Source organism: Electrona antarctica (assembly GCF_951216825.1).
Source record: "Electrona antarctica genome assembly, contig: scaffold_1547, whole genome shotgun sequence".
Classification (NCBI taxonomy): Eukaryota; Metazoa; Chordata; class Actinopteri; order Myctophiformes; family Myctophidae; genus Electrona; species Electrona antarctica.
Window position 1 is genome coordinate 1 of NW_027636955.1, and position 13,891 is coordinate 13,891.

Below are 13,891 nucleotides of genomic sequence, written 5' to 3' on the forward strand. Positions count from 1 at the left end.
CAATAGAAACGCAGACCAGGTGCCAGCGTTTCTACAAAAAAAAGTAAAAAAAAAAGTTTAAAAAAAAAGTTTAACCCCCCCCCCCCCCCCCCCCCCCCCCCCCCCCCCCCCACACAATGACGTCCTGGCACAGGGGGTTATAGTGCATAAACGTAACCCGTCGTTCTTGGCTTGGATTGGGTTAAAGGTGAGTGAGTCGTAAAAGACACCCAGGGTGTATTTATGTATCATTTAGCCTACCTTAAAGTTGGAGTGTACTCGGTTGTTGTAGAAGATGCCCAGGGGTGTGAGCTCCGCCTTGGTCTCTGGCACGAGGCCGTGGGAGTCTCCCGTGGAGGAGGTGGGGAACACGTACCAGATGCCCGCATCCTGCACACGCGCGCACACACACACACACATACACACAGTCGCACACACACACACACACACAACCGCAACAGAGATGACATGAAGAGGTGATGAAAAGCTCTCACTGGGCAGCTGGTCCACAGCAATCAATGTGGTTTTCTGGCCTCAGCTGGGGCTGTTTTTTTTTTTTTTTTTTAATCTGTCACGGGGCAGCCCGTGTCCTATAAACAGACAAAGACAATGATTGGGGACATTGCATAAACTTTACTACGGCTGCTTCCAATTAATTATCAATCAGCCGGCTTGGAAGTGGCGGGTCAAGTGTTAACTTGTATGTTCTATTTATTGATACTGTAACTGAAATGCATTGCTGAAGTGTACTACTAATGGTTTTAAAGGTATTTATTGATTTGAAGTTGAATTGATTGTGAGTCACCTCTCCCCTCTGCAGTGGCATTCCTGTTGATTGGAAAGGTGCCAAGTGCTGCAGAGGAGGAGGGGTGTTTGATTCGAGAGCAATCTTATTTAAAACAAAACTATAGTTTGTGTAATGGATGTCCGGAATTTCATGTTTAAGTTAATGTTAAAACCTTCAGTAATGGTGTGTTAGCTCATTGGCCTTTGTATGCTTATGGTGAGTTAAATGAATTGCCAATTTGCTGTGATATGGTTTGGTATGTCTCACTCCTATAAGAGGGAGCCTGCAAGTGATGTGTGTGAGTTAGACCTTGGTTGACACACAGGTAACAGCCTAAGTGAGAGCTGCCAGGGCCCTTTGGAAAGTAAGGGTATGGCCTGTTACAGCTTCTCCTTGTTTTAGGTGTTGTTCAGTAGTGTTGTCTTCAAGTGTGTTTATGTTTGTACATCTGTTATGTTGGCCAAATCTTGTTTTTTGTCTTTGCCGAGGCCGCACTGTACCATAATCTGCACTGGACTGGAAAGGTGAATAAAAACCCTAAAAGGGCATTCTTGGACTCTTCTGCCTTTTTGGAGCCTTGGCTGGTCGGCCAACTTCACATACTCCATCAATGTGATGGAGGGGGGGGGGGGGGGGGGGGTCTCCAAAACTTTTCCAGCTCGAGACAGATCATTTATTCCGTCTCCCCGGCTGGGACAGTGGGTACCCAAATAAATAAGGAATTAACCCAATTAGGACTGAGGCTGATTCTAAAAGCGGTTGTTTTCTAAGGAACTTCAAATCATGTATTAAAAAAAATGACAAAAATGCTATATACTGTGTGTGCGTGTTCCAATGATACTAGAGTGTGTGTAGCGAGAGTGTGTGGGGGGGCGGTCAAAATGCTGGCCCTGGTAACTGGGGTTTATGCTAACAGCTAGCTGTATGCTGGCCCTGGAAACTGGGTTTTATGCTAAGAGCTAGCTGTATGCTGGCCCTGGGAACTGGGGTTTATGCTAACAGCTAGCTGTATGCTGGCCCTGGGAACTGGGGTTTATGCTACAATTTACAATTTACAATTTAGGCATTTAGCAGACGCTCTTAATCCAGAGCGACTTACATTAAGCAAGAACAAAAAGCATGGGAATACATCACATATGTAAAATGCATTTATCACGAAACATGCGTAAGCTAACAGCTAGCTGTATGCTGGCCCTGGGAACTGGGGTTTATGCTAAGAGCTAGCGGTAGAGATAGAGTTCATGTGGAAATACATACAATATTATGTAGTGGGAGCTTCATCTCTCTGTCAGCTATTGAGGATCCCTGGCCTGAAAAACACTGCAGACTGCCCTCAACAACCCCCTGTGCTCGTCATGGAGGCTCAGCTGTGTCGGTGTAGGAAATGAGATAGACAGCAGGTTCCTTATCTTATCAGACGCTAACCTCATCGCTAAACCCCGCTTTATTGGATGGCATTATACACCGGAGACGTTTCCGTGAGCAGGAAAAGCCTCTCGTTTTAAAAAGGTCGAAGAGCGGCTGAGCCGGGAAAAGCCTTCAGGAAATATAGCGGTTGTTCTCAACGTACGGGGTCCGGGCCGGGGAACCCCCAGGGGGTCCTTAAGCTCTCTCCTCCGCGTCATCAGTGCCCATATGCCTGAGGTGGGGTTGGCAAAAGGGCCTTTGTGACTGTGTGGAGTTTGCATGTTCTCCCCGTGTCCCCTAAGGCAGTGGTTCCCAAACTTTTTTCATGTCAAGGACCCCCAAATTGACTCTAATTAGCCCACCATTAGGACCACCATTTGAAAACATATGTCAGGGACCACCCATAAGAAAAGATTGTTACATCTCTAGCAGTGATTCTCAACCCGTTTAATTTCAAGGACGGCCAGGTTGACATGCAAATGGACCCGTTAGGGTCCATTTGTACACTCTCAGAGTTACAGACCCATAAGGGTCCATTTGGTTCCAAACTATGATTTAGCTGGGGACCCCCTGGAACTCCCTCAAGGACCCCTGGGGGTCCCCGGACCCCACTAGGGTCAATACTAGGGTAGGTACCCTCACAAAAAACGTGCAGTAATGGTATCTAAAACTACCTCCCCCATGTCAGGGAAACTCTCCCCTGTCAGGTGAAAAGAAGCAGCTTGGACTCCCTCATGCATGGAAGGAAGCATGAGGTCAGTTCTTTGCTCAGGATTACATTAGACAATTAACACTGGGTGGAAAGTGAAAAAATAAATAAAAAATCACACCCGTGTGAAATGAGGGGAGCTCTTGTCATCGTACATATATGTTAGCAGACATTTGACATTGCTATTTGCTACATAAGGTGGTCCCTCATTGGCCAAGCGCTCCCGCCAACATGTGATTGGTTTAGCCGATTTGCTCGTTTACATATGACGTAAGTTATCATTGCTTCAATATTGCATAAGTGTACAATAAAATGTAAAAACAAATTTCAAGTTTTTCATAATCAAATATATTGAGACGTGTGCGTGCACTGCGTGAAAAGAGTTAACGAGCAATTATGGGCACTGTATTTTGCCCGTAAACCTCAAGTTTAGCAGCATATACAGTAATATACGGTAATATACAGGTGTGATGGTACAATTCGGGAGTTTACCGGAGTTTGTTGGAAAGTTTAATGGGAGTTTCCTGTAATGTACACATCCGTATTCCATGCTTTTTGTGCAGTGTTGGGGACAAGATATAGCGGACATTTGACCTGAATTCTCCTTTCATTATCAATGGCAAATCTTGCCAATCTTGCTAGCGCCCCTCAAAAATGGGTTACAAAAGAATCGTGGGATAAAAAGGGGGTGGGGGGGGTGGGGGGGCTCACCTGAGAGCCAGCTGCTGCGTTGCTGATGAGGTTGTTATTGGGGTTGGCGATCCAGAATGTTGAAACTGCCCTGGAATAAAACACACACACGCACACACACGCACGCACGCACACGCACACAAAGAGTGGATATTAAAAAGAATTACCTTCTTTATCTCGGTGGATAGATAGCTCTAATTGGATACAGTCCCTGAAACCTTAGAACTAATGCCATATTAATGTAACTCTGGTGTACTTTGTACGATGAGACATACTGCGATAACAAATAATCAAACGTGGAATCTAATCCAAGCAGAAGGGGAGATTTTAACGACATCACCAATCATCTCTCAATATTCCACCGCGCCAACGTACGGTAAGCCGTGGATGAGGACGCTCCTGATCAGCCGACAAGTTCATCAACTTGTTTAAACCGTAAGCCGAACACAAGTCTTTTTCCGCGCATGCACGCGCGCATGCACGCATGCACGCACACACACACACTTGAAAAGTGGATCGTGCTACATCGCCCCCAACAACACAGAGGGCCTTTTTATTGCTTCTAGTGCAAGAAAAACACCCAATCCTCTCCCAGAGAGAGGAGGAGAGGCTGTTGTTTCAGAGATAAGAGTAGGTTATCTCTCACTGCACTGTGTTTCACTGTGTTCTGTACAATGTCTGAGAAGACCTGTCTGAGCGCGGTCTGGAGTGAGTGTGGAACTATAGTGGCCCTCTGGAGTGAGTGTGGAACTATATAGTGGCCCTCTGGAGTGAGTATGGAACTATAGTGGCCCTCTGGAGTGAGTGTGGAACTATAGTGGCCCTCTGGAGTGAGTGTGGAACTATATAGTGACCCTCTGGAGTGAGTGTGGAACTATATAGTGGCCCTCTGGAGTGAGTGTGGAACTATATAGTGGCCCTCTGGAGTGAGTGTGGAACTATATAGTGGCCCTCTCCATGGTCAAAGTTGCCCACCCCTGCTCTAGCGTGTACGTACTTGCACTCGGTGCTGGGCGAAGGCGTGTAGTCCCAGTACACCTTGTCCCGGATGGCAGTGCAGAGGGTGTCGTTGCGGTCGGTGGGCAGCAGGGTCCCCGGGCGCGTCAGGAGGCCCAGGTTGTGGTAGAAGGTGTTGCGCTGCTCCACGCCGTCCTCCAGGAAGAAGCAGTGGCCCAGGGTGTCGTAGCCCACCGTGTCCTTCACCTGGTGGCGGGCAAAGGGTTAATGACTAGTATACATCAAGCCCCCAGTAAGGCTATCCAACGTTGAAGATGCCACTACCTACTGGCGAAATGTGGAATTGCAGCACTTTCATGGAGGTGGACGGACGTTCATGACGCCACGTGCGTAAGCCCCATAGCTCCGCCCCCCCCCGCTATTCATGTCAGTGGAAGTTGCTCAGTGGCGTTTTGAAGCACCCGGAAGGACTGTCTACTTCCGCCTTTTTTTCGATTTGGGCAACAACATTTGGTGCCCAAAATGCGGAAGTGCAAACGCGCTCAACGTTAAAGCCCAGCTGCACGGGGTTTCCCAATCATACTTCCACGGGTCCGCCTGCAGTCCCTCCTCTTACCACTAGGGCCCAGTGCTTCAACGTTGGAAAGCCTCACTGGCCCCTTGGTAAGCCCAGACCTCCAATCTGAGGTCCGAGACTAGGCTAGGCTAAACTGAGTTATAATTATACTTCCGGCAGTCTTCGCGGGGGGGGGGGGGGCTAACGCTCCGGTTCGGTCTCTATCCTCTATAGCTCTATGGTATACATGTGTTAGCCAGTGTTGATTTCGTCGACTAAAACTAAGACGAAAAATGTTTGTCGCCTAACCCTTTTCCACTGACAAAAACTAAAATGGAAACTAAATGAAAACTAAGCTGTGATGACTAAAACCAAGACTAAATATACTGACAATTTCGTCAACAAATAAAAACTAGACCAAAATGTTAGGGAGGGGGCTAGTGGACAAGAGATCCACTATAAGTCAAAGGCTTTTTTCATTACGACAGCATCAAGGTCCGCCAAAAACTAGACTAACACTAAAACATTCCAGGTAACTAAAATGTGACTAAAACTAAATTAAAACAATTCAAGAGACGATGACTAAAACTAAAACTAAAATGTGCTGCCAAAAACAACACTGGTGTTATCCCATTTAGACCTGAGACTCTGAGATTATAATAATAATAATAATAATAATAATACATTTTATTTATAACGCACTTTACATTTGAAGCAAATCTCAAAGTGCTACAACAAGAGAAGAAGACAAAATAAAATAATGCATGAGTAAATAAAAGGACTAAAATTAGCACAATTCATGCATTTCGTTGGTATACTGCTAAAAGGATTAAAAGTACACCGGGCATCTAATGTCCAACTGGCCAAATGCTTTGTTAAAAAGAAATGTCTTAAGTCCCCTTTTAAAAGCGTCCACGGATTGTGGTGCTCTCAGGTGGTCGGGGAGGGCATTCCACAGCCGAGGAGCAGCTGAACAGAAGGCCCGGTCCCCCATGGTGCGGAGTTTTGCTTTGGTGGTTTTGAGTGTGTTTTAATTTCCAGAGCGGAGGGAGCGGGTGGAGGCTGGGGGTTCAATGAGTTCCTTCAGATAGGAAGGGGCGTTGCTGTGGATGCACTGATGGGTGAGGAGGCAGACCTTGTATTCTATCCTGGAGGAAACGGGAAGCCAGTGAAGGGAATGGAGTATGGGTGTGATATGATCGTATTTCCGCACTCTCACCAGGATCCTAGCAGCACTGTTCTGGATGTACTGGAGCCTCTGGATGCTCTTGCTAGGGATCCCGGTGAGAAGTGCGTTGCAGTAGTCAAGCCTTGATTCTACTTCTAAATCATGACAGTTTTCTGAAAGAGCCCATGTTTCTATCATGAGCCCATGTTTCTATCATGTCATGTTTCTATCATGAGCCCATGTTTCTATCATGTCATGTTTCCATCATGAGCCCATGTTTCTATCATGTCATGTTTCTATCATGAGCCCATGTTTCTATCATGTCATGTTTCTATCATGAGACCATGTTTCTATCATGTCATGTTTCTATCATGAGCCCATGTTTCTATCATGCCATGTTTCTATCATGTCAGTGGATCTCAAAGATTTTCATGTGAAGGACCTAAAAAATGATATGTACTTGGCCGCCGACCCCCATCTGAAAATATGTAGTTCCAGGGACCCCCCCCCCCCCCTCCCCCCCCAGAAGCAACGACTTGAGTTATAAACGTTTGAAAAAACCCTGACATGTGTCCCACAGTGGAACAGGAACACAGGCCGTTCGTTATCTGCCTGCTTTCTTTCCTCAGGAAGGACAATTCTTTATGTTCCTGTCATCGCATCGAAGGACACACGCTGGCATGTCACCGTTTGACGTCAGGAATGGAAATCACACTCACGCGCACAGGCAGGCGCGCACGCACACACACAACACGTCGTGTTGTACCGTAGAGCACCCACTGATATTGACACACGCGCACGCACACACACTTAGCTGTTTACTAAACTCATTTGTATGAAACTGAGAAATAAATACATTCCTTGTATCTGCCAACGATCTACCAAGTCCTCACGGAGGAAACCGATTAACCCATAAAGACCTGAGAACAAAATGTCTTCTAAATCCTGACAGTTTTCTGAAAAACCCTATGTTTCTATATCGGTGGTTCTCAAACTATTTCATGTCAAGGACCACAACAATGATTATGTAATTGGCCTCTGACCCCTAACCTGACACAGGATATTTTTTCAGAAAAAGACGGGATGATTTAGATCGCGAGTTATGAACGTTTTAAGATTTTCGTTTTCATCAGCTACACAGGGGAGGGAGTTTTTCGATGACGTCTCACTCTTGCGCGTCACCGAGGATTGCCCAGCAGGCGCGCCTGGGCTATAGAGCCATGCGATCCGTTCTCGTATCAATAAACTTCGTCTTTTGGACAATACTTCGTCCTGGGCGTCAGGCGTTACTAATAGAAAGGACAAAGTACTTCGTCCTGGGCGATGGGAGTGTTAAGGAATAGTTGTCTGGCTAATACGCGAGACCGCACGCACGTACGTACGCACGCACACACACACACGCACAGACACACACAGTGTGTCTCACTGACCAGCAGTCCGTTGGTGGCGTGGATGCTGACGCAGCGGGAGAAGGAGTGGTGGATGGCCAGCCCGTCCAGGTAGGTGGGCTGGCGGTAGCCCCCCCGCCTGTCCACGTCGCCACACAGGTGGAAGTGCAGCGGGTAACGACCCCTCAGCGCCTGCTGGCCCATGTTCCTGAGCTCCACGTGAGACAGGTGCACCGACGAGAAGTTACCAAACACCTGGGGAGGAGGAGGAAGAGGAAGCATGGAGTTACACAGGTGCACCGACGAGAAGTTACCAAACACCTGGAGGAGGAGGAAGAGGAAGCATGGAGTTACACAGGTGCACCGACTAGAAGTTACCAAACACCTGGGGAGGAGGAAGAGGAAGCATGGAGTTACACAGGTGCACCGACGAGAAGTTACCAAACACCTGGGGAGGAGGAAGAGGAAGCATGGAGTTACACAGGTGCACCGACGAGAAGTTACCAAACACCTGGGGAGGAGGAAGAGGAAGCATGGAGTTACACAGGTGCACCGACTAGAAGTTACCAAACACCTGGGGAGGAGGAAGAGGAAGCATGGAGTTACACAGGTGCACCGACGAGAAGTTACCAAACACCTGGGGAGGAGGAGTTACCAAACAACTGGGGAGGAGGAGGAGGAGGGGGGGGGGAGGAGGAGGAGGAAAAGCAGGAGGATGATGAGGAGTAGGGTGAGGAGGGGGGAGGAGGGAGGAGGAGGAGGAGCAGGAGGATGATGAGGAGGAGGAGGAGGGGGCCTTATGGGGGTCCCCTGTGTGTAAACACAGCTGTGATGGGGTTAATTACAGGCTGTTGGCTTTCACACATATACTGTACAACATACTGTACACACTGCTGTCCTTGATGTGGGACACACACACACACACACACACACACACACACCTGTGTCCAAGCAATGGTTCGGGCCGGAGGGGGGGGGGGGGGGGGGGGGGGGGGGGCGTTTGGTCCTGGTGTTTTAGGAATATACTTTGTAAGCCTGAAGAATCTAATCCAGGGGTTTAGAACCTGTGGGTTGAGAACCCAGAATTTGGGGTCGCCAAATTATTTTGGGGGGGTCCCCAGATTATTACAAAAAATAGTTTTTCTTTTTTTTTCTTTGGCAAATGAATGGCTGGAAAATGGAAATGAAGCGAGACATGGCCAAAGCATTTCCGGGGGTCCCCGGCCAAAAAAACGTTGAGAACCCCTGTTCTCAGCTACTGTCCCGCTCCAGTGATGATGTGAGGCTCAGAGCAATGCCCCCCCCCCCCCCCCCCCCCGGGGGTCCTTCAGGGGGGTTCCAGTGCTCTGGGGACCACCCACCCCAGGGGTCCTTCAGGGGGGTTCCAGTGCTCTGGGGACCACCCACCCCAGGGGTCCTTCAGGGGGGTTCCAGTGCTCTGGGGACCACCCACCCCAGGGGTCCTTCAGGGGGGTTCCAGTGCTCTGGGGACCACCCACCCCAGGGGTCCTTCAGGGGGGTTCCAGGGAGACCCCTGCAACCCCAACAGTTTAAGCACTTTAACACTATTTTATACTTGGGCTACTATAGCAAATAGATCAAAAAGCTGTGAACTTGTAAAAGTATAATTTAGAAATCAGTCAAGCCTGTGGGGTGGCTGTGCAAATTTTTTTTTAAAAGGAAAACAATATTGAATAGTTTTAAATTGACACACAGTAGTTCTAATTTTTTTGCCAAGGACCCCCGAATTGAACTCGGGGCGGACGTCCATCTGAAAATGTTTTGTGCCGGGGACCACCACCAACGAAGACCCCCTGGAACCCCCCCACGGACACCTAAGGGTCCCCGGACCCCCTGGAACCACCCCACGGACACTTAAGGGTCCCCGGACCCCCTGGAACAACCCCACAGACCCCTAAGGGTCCCCGGACCCCCTGGAACCCCCCACGGACACCTAAGGGTCCCCAGACCCCCTGGAACCACCCCACGGACCCCTAAGGGTCCCCAGACCCCCTGGAACCCCCCACGGACACCTAAGGGTCCCCGGACCCCCTGGAACCACCCCACGGACACCTAAGGGTCCCCGGACCCCCTGGAACCCCCCAGGGATCCCAACTCCCCCATGGACCCCTATAGGGGTCCCCGGACCCCCTGGAACCCTCCCATGGACCCCATGGGGTCCCCGGACCCCAAGTTGAGAAGCAATGCAGTAGGAGGTCTTGTGTGGGCACGTTTTAATCTGCTCTGCCTGGTTCCCGTTATAGCATTGGCCAATCGTACACGCATAGACACACTCTCACTCGTGCACATACACTACTCGCATAGACACACTCTCACTCGTGCACATACACTACTCGCATAGACACACTCTCACTCGTGCACATACACTACTCGCATAGACACACTCTCACTCGTGCACATACAGTACTCGCATAGACACAATCACACACACACCACAGCCCGGTGTCTCACTCATAAATCTCTCAAATGCTCCCATGCACACCTACGCAGATTTTGCCCACATTATAGAAATGTGCGTATACACAGACACACAGTACAGCCCTTTCTCTCTGTCGCGCGCACGCACGCACGCACGCACGCACGCACACGCACACGCACACGCACACGCACACGCACACGCACACACACACACACACACACACACACAGGGTTGGACAGTGGACTGATCATTGAGCATAAGGGGATAGGTTACATACAGCCTGAGGAATGTTATTGTGTATGTACAGTACAGTACAGTACTTTAATTATACTGAATAAATATTGGACTTATGTATCACTGTGTGTGCGTGTGTGCGTGTGCGTGTGCGTGTGCGTGCGTGCGTGCGGGCGGGGGACATGTACTAATGGGTTTGACCTCACCCTGTGTACAGTACGGTGCTACAGTGTTGACATAAGAGACTTATAGAGATGGAGTATCTTGTGTAGATAATATATCGTTTCTCTGTCAGAGCAGAAACCAGTAAAACCACTTATCTCCAGATTTTAACTGTTTCTTCGTGAATTAAACCCGTGCACATGCTTGAAACATGCACAGTGGTGCTTTTTGAGCTTGTGGTGCTCACAGTTATTATAAAATAATAGAAAAAAAGGGTTAACCAAACCCCTTAAGGAAAAACCACAACCCCTCGGGGGAATGGCCCCCAAAGGTACCTCTGAGCCAGTGACATCTATAGGTACCTGTCTTGAAGGAACGAAGTGTACTGTACTGTATTTAACAAAAACTCAAATTGAAAAAAAAAAACATTTTCACCTTGACGTGACCTCCATAGACGCAGAGTAGGAGAGTAGCGACACGCTTTGATCTCGCCGCAAAGCAGGTACCTATGGGCTATAGTTCCAAACATTGCTCCTATGGCTGGAACTATCCCATTGAGATAGATTGACCACTGTTTGTTACAATGGGAGTCAACGCTAGTGTCGTCACTCTCTTACTAGATGACTCTGCATAGACGGTAGTAGAACCTCCTACACACCTTGACGTGGCCTCCGAAGGTGTCGTGGTTGTAGAATTGACACAGGTTGTCTCCGTAGCAGGAGCTCTCCATCTCTCCATAGATGAGGATGTTCCTGGAGAGCAGAGCCACCTCGGCACGCATGTCCACCCCGTCTAGGACCTCTCCTACGTGGGTGTACTGGGGCCTCCCTGGATGACACACACACACACACACACACACACACACATATATTTTAAACCGTGGGCGTATAGACATGTGCTAGAGCTCTCTCAGATAGATAGATAGATAGATAGATAGATAGATACATAGATAGATAGATAACATTTTCAAATAAGTACTGCATGGACACCCAGGAGGTGTGCACTGCAGACCTGCGAGATTTATTGAGCAGAATAAGTGCCTTGGATTTCATGGCACTCCCGCTTGGTAGACAAGCGGTACTTCTTTAACCCATTTTGGGCGGGAACCCCTTTTGGTGTTTTAAGCGTTACGTTAAACTTTAGCTATTGAAAAAAAGCAGATCTACAAGCTCATAGCGCGCCACCGAGTGGCGTGCTCAAATCTTTCCGAAAATGTCGACGTCAGGCCTGAATGGGTTAAAAGGTTTGCCATTTTTATGCTTGACCCTAAAGGCTGAATGTAATTGCACGTGCACACCACGTGCACACCAGTGTCCTTTCCTTGCACCCAAAATACATCAATCTACAAGCTTGAGCAAGAGTGTGACGAAGGTGTAACCGATAGTTGTAGCCTGTACTTCAATCAAAAAGAGAGAGATGTGGGCTGCCCGGCTTGGAGGAGCTGTACAGTACACGCAGCGCTGCCTCAAGAACTCCCTGACAATCATCAAGGACCAAAAACACACCTCCACTGTCTGTTCCCACTGCTGCCCTCAGGGAAAACATATACCAGAGCATCAAAGCCAGCACAAGCAGACTGAAAATCACTTTTCTCCCCCCAGGCTGTAAGGCTAGCTAAACAAGCCCAAATCAACTTAAATGAACAATGAACTGTTTTATGGTATTACGGCCTTGTATTCTGATCTGATTCTGAGTTATTTTCCACTTTTCTTTTGTTTAACCCATTTTAGACCTGAGGACGATTCTATACAAATGTATTCAAAATCCTGACAGCTTTCTGAAAAACCTCATGATTCTGTCATTGGTGCTCAAACTATTTCATCTGAAGGACCCCCACAAATATATGTAATTGGCTGCCGACCCCCATCTGAAAATATGTTGTTCTTAGTTAATAGCACAGGCAGACTCTTCACGTACTAGAGCATGTCTGAAATAAGTGTCAGAGCTGAAATCGATATGTAAATATTAAATAAATGCTTGTATCTAGGTGTAATGTTAGAGTCCACAGAAGTGAACCTTTCAAGCCTGTTTTCTCAACTCGCTATTTTCTGCAAGACATTACTCTATAAGCCATATCTCCAAAACTGGACAACGAATATGTAAATTTGAAGCTATGATTCCCTGCTTTCATGACATGAAAAGAACGAAAATTCAAAAAAATCCAATGCAGTCCCTCAGTCAAATTTAGTCATTATGTATATGAAGAATCAACTTAAACGCTATTGTTACTGCTACTGAATTAGTTACATTTTCGCTAGAAACAGACTGTATCGTATATGACTGACTGGCTGTCGCAAATGATACAGAGACACCTCCTTGACAATAACGCCGAGACAGCTCGTTTATTTTTGGACCACAATGCTTATGAGACGATTTTAACATGATGTTATCCTCTATAGAGGAATTACTTCCGTGAACCAGGGGAATCGAGGGGTTGAGTGAGTGACGCCAGGACTAAATAAACATAATAAACATATTGACATTGTGAAATATTGAGGGAAAGCAAAACGGTGAAAACACAAAGCCGAGTCGACCTCGACAGTAAGAAAAAACAAACAAACACTAAACACAATTGGAAACTTCAATTTCTCTGAGGAAAGTCCCAGAACAACAACGAGCCGCTCCTTGTGGCAGTGATCGAATCACAACACGACTGTTGGAGTAAACATGGAGGAGGTCTTCAACAATGATATTGACATTGACCTCCCAGCTGCACAACAGGACGTTAGCAAAAAGCCGTGCACACACTGTGCACACGCACACGCGCACACACACACGCGCACACACACACACACACACACACACACTCTGCACCCACACGGTGCAGCTGACATTGATAATGAATGGTATTTTCCCAGCTGTTAAACCCTTCCCTCTAGGTAAGCATGTACTGTACTGTACGCATGCACGCACGCACGCACGCACGCACGCACACACACACACGCACGCACGCACGCACGCACGCACGCACGCACGCACGCACGCACGCACGCACGCACGCACAGTCCAGCCTTTCCAGGAAACGTTTGACATTATGTTGAAAACAGGAGACAAAGTGTGTGTGTGTGTGTGCGTGCGTGCTACGCGTAATTAGTGGCACATATACTGCACGGTACGGTACAAGGGAGTTCCCAACGTAACGGCAGACGCAATAATAATAATAATAATAACTAGAAAAAGTGCCCCTCGGGACACAGGTCTCCACCAGGGCAGGTCAGGTTGTGGCCTCATGGTGGCGCTATAATAGGCCAATGTGAAAAGTGTGCCATTTCTTCATACGCCTTTGATGGCAATTGGATGATTTGAAGCATTTTGTTCCAAAAATGTGTTTTGCAAAAATCAACCTGTTGGTGACGCTATAACAGGCCAATGTGAAAAGGGTGGGATATATCCTCAGCCTAGTAAGAAAATGTG

At 47.9% G+C, this 13,891-nt stretch overlaps 1 protein-coding gene across 1 annotated transcript; it reads right to left on the reverse strand.

The window, feature by feature from the left end:
- Window positions 1–240: 240 nt before the first annotated feature.
- Window positions 241–11,305, reverse strand: LOC306919606 (cell surface hyaluronidase-like; the record flags this gene model as incomplete). Its single annotated transcript, XM_079532364.1, has 5 exons — window positions 241–369; window positions 3,594–3,663; window positions 4,570–4,775; window positions 7,684–7,896; window positions 11,136–11,305. Coding segments are annotated over 5 exons (788 nt in total), but the record flags the coding sequence as incomplete, so codon positions are not given.
- Window positions 11,306–13,891: the final 2,586 nt, after the last annotated feature.